Genomic DNA, 5,085 nt, shown 5'->3' with positions numbered 1-5,085 from the left:
AATGAATGAATAATAGTATTTATTTACATGGAATACAACAAACTCAAAATATGTTACAAAATACTTTAAGGCATGGACAACAGTCCGTCAGCCGGCTCTCTAATCATCTATCTATCTGCCTTATGTATCTTTTTTTCTCTCTCTCTATCTATTTGTCTGTATGTTTATATCTCTCTCGCTCTATCTCTTGTTCACTCTTCAGACCGCTTGATCTCTTGTACCTATCTGTCTATTTATCTATATGTTTCTCTCTCTCTCACTTTCTCGCTCTGTTTCTCTCTCTTTCTCACTCTCACTCTCTCGCTCTCTGTCGAGATATGGTAGAAAGGTCCATGTGACATAACTTTGTGTGATAAAACATTGCATATTATCTTTGTCATCTCTCATTCTCCTCTTCCGGTCCATTTCTTAGCTGCTCTATCGGTCTAGCTGTCCAACTGATCATCAACAGTACTGACATGAGATCTAGATGTTCGTCGTTCTTCTTATGTCTCCTATTTAAATTTGTTTCCATAAAATGAATTCAGTACACTAACCATTTATCTATCGACTACTTAATCTATATCATTTTTCTAGTTTTCTAACAATTTTCTGCCTCTTTGACTATAATTTCTCTACTTTACCCCTTTTCATCTACTTTCACCTTCTCTATGACTCTTTATTCCAATCAAACTCAGTATATCTACCTATATTTTATGTAATTATTTAATTAACTAAGAATTTCTTATTTGTATGTTATGCGGTTAGGCTTTTAAGTTCTACTCTGTTCCGTTACAGTCAAAAATATGTGATTTTTTATTGTTTTTAATCTTGACCAGAAACAAAATACTAGCGATACAACTTTTATTTCCACTACACATGTTTGGGGCCCCGAAAGATTATGGTTGAAAAGAAAAATGAATAGGATACTTCGGGTCGAAGAGTCGAACGACAAGTGCGTGCCCCGTCACCTGGAGCTGCTCGTCGAAAGGATGGGAAAGGACAGGCTCTTCCACGACGTCAAGCCGGGCGACGAGGGTTTCCTCCCGGTCGAATGCGAGCTCATCTTCGCCCTGGGGGTCGTCATCGCCCTCGAAGAGGGTTTCAGGATGGACGAGGCCTGGAACACGATCGGCTACGACCGACGTGTCTTCGACTCCCTCTTGAAAATGTCAAACTTTCGGTAAATTAGTTCGATTCACATGTGTTTTTAAAAGCAAAAACAAATGATTTTTGATTTTATTTTTTAAAGAATCTACCTGTTTTGAATAGAAAAAAAAGTAATAATATTCGTAAATTTTACGGTTTCTTCTTGAGGACTGCGGGGTGATAGGCCGTTTACAAACATTTTACCCTGCCTTTTCTCGAAATATTATCATGTTATCAATATTTTGGTCATAATCTCATTTGCGAACATAAAATGGATATTAAGAATACTTCAATTTTGCATCATCTTGATTACATCTATTTCGCTCAAGAATTTACACGATCGATAATGTCATTTCCGATGGAAATAATGTAGAAAATAATACTTTTTGTCGGGATAATTGAGTTTCTTCTTAAACCTCGACTGAATGAAATTGAATTGCTGTAGTCACTCGACCCCGTAACCATTTATTATTTAGACCTCTTGACAGACGCAAGGAATATTTTGAGTTAGCTCACGAGTAATCATGACCCAGATAGAACGAGTCCATTGTACTAACCAAAAAATGATATATTGTCTACTGGATGGACGAAATTTAGCCGCATTAGCTTATTCCCCCTTCACGTATTATCACATCAATATATCATTTTTACTGAAACCTGCATAGTACATGAAGGGCTTAATTATTAACTACTCTTATTCAGTTTATTTGTTGTTCTTCTGCTTAAGAGTCTTCATTGAAATAGATTACGCTATCCTATGATAATGGTATTTCTCAATTATTGGATTTCATTTTAGTAAAAGTTAAACTTTCAGAACGAAAACTGGGACACTTTCCGTCGAACTACTTCTGCCATTGAGTCATGGATTCAGGTTCCACCTCTCAACGGCCATAATACTCAACAACTGCACCTTGGTAACTGTCATTTCTGAAGACAACAAAGGAAAATGCTTCTCTTCCTCCGCTGCCATCGAAAACGACAAGTACTTGTATAAATTCCCAACGAATGAGATTTTCTTTTAAATAACGCGTTTTTTAGGTATTTGAAGACGTCGGAAAAGGGGGCGGCGATATTCGAAAAGATCTCCGAACTCTGCGCCATCGTGAAAAAGCCGATTTACCTAGCGAAGCTGAACGCATGGAGGAGCCTCAATCAGGTATTTCCGGACATTTTCTGCCTTCCAGAGGACGTCAAAAGGTTCCTGTTCAAAAAGCTGAGAGCTCCGGATTTTGTAAAACTCTGTTCCAGCTCGTCAAAAATATCCCCGTATTTGAACGAAGATGACATCTGGAGGTACAATCGATTTAAAACTATCAGTTTATTGTAAAAATAAGTCATAAAAAAATAAGAATTAAAAGAAACAGAAGATACGATAAACATATAGATACATACGTATATGTTCTTATATAGGAGGGATTGATAAAGAGAACGTGAGATGGGAGAGAGACAGTGAGATAGAGAGTTCGAATAGAGCGATAGTTAGAGAAGGATAGGGAAAGAGAGATATAGATAGATAGGATAGATAGATAGATAGATAGATAGATAGATAGAGAGAGAGAGAGAGAGAGAGCGAGAGCGAGAGAGAGAGAGAGAGAGAGAGAGAGAGAGAGAGAGAGAGAGAGAGATAGAGTGTGAGAGGCCGAGAGTGAGAAAAATGATAAATATAATGGACTAAAGTTATTTCAGAAACGTCCGTTCTTGCTTGCGGTAATCAACTTAATATCTACCTCGATATTTTAGGCATTTTCTGAAGAGGGATTTCAAATGCGATCCGGCCATGAACAAAACGGCAAAAGCGACCTACCAATCCAAAATGATGAACCGTCCTATGATAAGGTTAAACACTACCTCAAGTGCAGCACCCGTTTTCGCCAGGATTGATGAGCAGTACAGGAACTCGTCTGAATACTCTTTCGACCTACCGCCCTACCCGGAGCAATTCAGTTAATCAATCGTCTGTTCTTCAATTAAAATTGAGCGTTTTTCCTAAAACATACGTGTTATATTTGTTTTTATATGTAGAATTGCAAATATTTCAAAACACCACGTGTTTTTAGAGGATTGTGTTACAATCCTCACATTCTTTCCACATGGCTTAGTACTGATAGTCGGTATTATTTTAATCGGATTTTCACCGCAGACATAAGTCCATCCCCGACGTTCGAATTAATTACACAAGAATCATATTCCACATATTAAAACTTAATTGATTTCGATCAACCCCTCCGACGGGATTTAGGTGTTTCTCCACGGGGGTAGGACAGTAGTGGTGGAATGGGTGCCTAGTCGGTCCCACCCTCGATCACATGGCGTGTGTAATTGGATCCGAGCTCTTCTTTTCTCCCCAACAACAAGAAGGGGTCAATTACCCACCCAATTCATTTATTTTCTAGCACGTTTTTTTCAGAAGGAGATGGGTTTTATGCTCCACCTCCTATCCTTACTTCACAGTTGAAATTTTAACGATGTAAATCTGATGCAAACGTAGCGCTGATTATTTTACACAGAAAAAACTTAATTTTAAAGAGAAACCTCTTTTTCAATTACACTATCCTGCTTGATCAGATTTCTTTGTCACCATATTTGATAGTGTATATGCCTTCATTTCCTGTTTCATGCAAATAAATTAACTGAAATAAATTGCTATTTGGCTGTTGTAAAAATAATGCAGGTTTTAAAAAGGCAGTTAAAACTATAATTTTTATAAAATAAAGACAATTTATTCGAAATATTTTCCATCACAATCTATACATCTATGCTAACGTGTAAAAGCGCTTTTATCCGAAGACATAAAAATCTATTTCTCGACTCATAATAAAGTCTTGGAAGGCGTTTTCGGTTTCACCGCGTTCTCTAAAAATTTTATCCCTCAAAATTGATCCAAATGCCTAAAAAACTAATAGTCTGTACGCCAGAAGCCGGATGAATATGAAGGGTGATGTAAGGTTTCATATCCTTAGTTTCATCATAATTCGAAAAATAGGTTGAACAACCCCAGCAGTACACTACCAAATCGATGCCATAACATTTTTTTGGGTGCAGATTTGGCTTTGGAAAGTATTTTGGCGCTTCTTCATTGTCTTACTATTGACAAGTATGCCTCCTATTATCGTGCAGAATTCATTTCTTATCCACTTGAGATGGATTGTATCCTCTCACCAAGCTTCTTTACCTTACTAAATTGCTCCAGATGTCAAACAACGGTAGAATGGTTAACTTACGCGACATCCTGTGTTATTTTATATGACTTTTCTTCAATCAACATTTTAAATTGGTCGTCGACAACAACGGAAGTTCTACCTCGACATTCCCTGTCTTCGAGATATAAATCTCCAAGACGAAATCTCTGAAACCATCGCTGTACCGAGAATTCGCTAATGCTTCCCTCTCCACAATCACTATTGATGGTACATGCGGTTTTGGCTGCACTTTGCCTATGTTTAAATTCGTACAAATAAATTTGACGAAAATCTAGTTTGGACAAGCAATTATTTAGAGTTTAATGAAAACAAGGTCTTTTTCTATTATACCGACGCTTCGCCACATAATCCCTCAATGAATTTACGGTTGAACACCTTCAGTAAACCCATTTATAACACGAGTTTTAATGAACTTGGAAGCTTTCGTTTACGATTAAGCCTCAGTAGTAGGGTGTCATCAGGAACACTTGGAGCATAAATTAGTCCGCGAGTTCGAGCTTAGGGCATTACGCCGGTTCAACTTTCTACTCGCATATCCCATTTTCGCTGGAGGGAAAGCTGAAAAACACACTAACAAATCTCTGGGGCCTCTGTTCCGGGAATTCCATTGAAAACATATTTTCTCTCAAGTGGAAAACAATTGGCCGGACTGGCTCCGATTCAACTCGGCCCTCCGGTGTGTGTATAAAGAGGCTCAAGAATTCAACGATCCTCGAAGTAAAGCCGGGAGAAAAGCAAAACGGCGCGTTATCCCCAA

General features: G+C 38.0%; 1 protein-coding gene across 1 annotated transcript; it reads left to right on the top strand.

The window, feature by feature from the left end:
- Positions 1-694: 694 nt before the first annotated feature.
- LOC106667876 lies at positions 695-3,120 on the top strand. The gene is made up of 4 exons (XM_014396108.1): positions 695-1,162; positions 1,943-2,110; positions 2,167-2,421; positions 2,869-3,120. The coding sequence occupies exons 1-4, from the start codon at positions 897-899 to the stop codon at positions 3,074-3,076; spliced, it is 897 nt and encodes a 298-aa protein (XP_014251594.1). The 5' UTR covers positions 695-896; the 3' UTR covers positions 3,077-3,120.
- The last annotated feature ends 1,965 nt before the right edge of the window (positions 3,121-5,085 follow it).

This window comes from Cimex lectularius, unplaced genomic scaffold (genome assembly GCF_000648675.2).
Source record: "Cimex lectularius strain Harlan isolate CLEC.00 unplaced genomic scaffold, Clec_2.1 scaffold87, whole genome shotgun sequence".
NCBI lineage: Eukaryota > Metazoa > Arthropoda > Insecta > Hemiptera > Cimicidae > Cimex > Cimex lectularius.
The sequence above is the reverse complement of the archived record's forward strand: the minus strand, read 5'-3'. Positions and strand labels throughout refer to the sequence as shown.

Excerpts from the sequence above, each read along its gene's own strand:
- LOC106667876 (XM_014396108.1), top strand. The coding sequence starts at position 897 with ATGAATAGGATACTTCGGGTCGAAGAGTCGAACGACAAGTGCGTGCCC. Across the intron at positions 2,111-2,166 it reads GCTGCCATCGAAAACGACAA|GTATTTGAAGACGTCGGAAA; the intron begins GTACTTGTATAA and ends CGCGTTTTTTAG. Across the intron at positions 2,422-2,868 it reads AACGAAGATGACATCTGGAG|GCATTTTCTGAAGAGGGATT; the intron begins GTACAATCGATT and ends TCGATATTTTAG.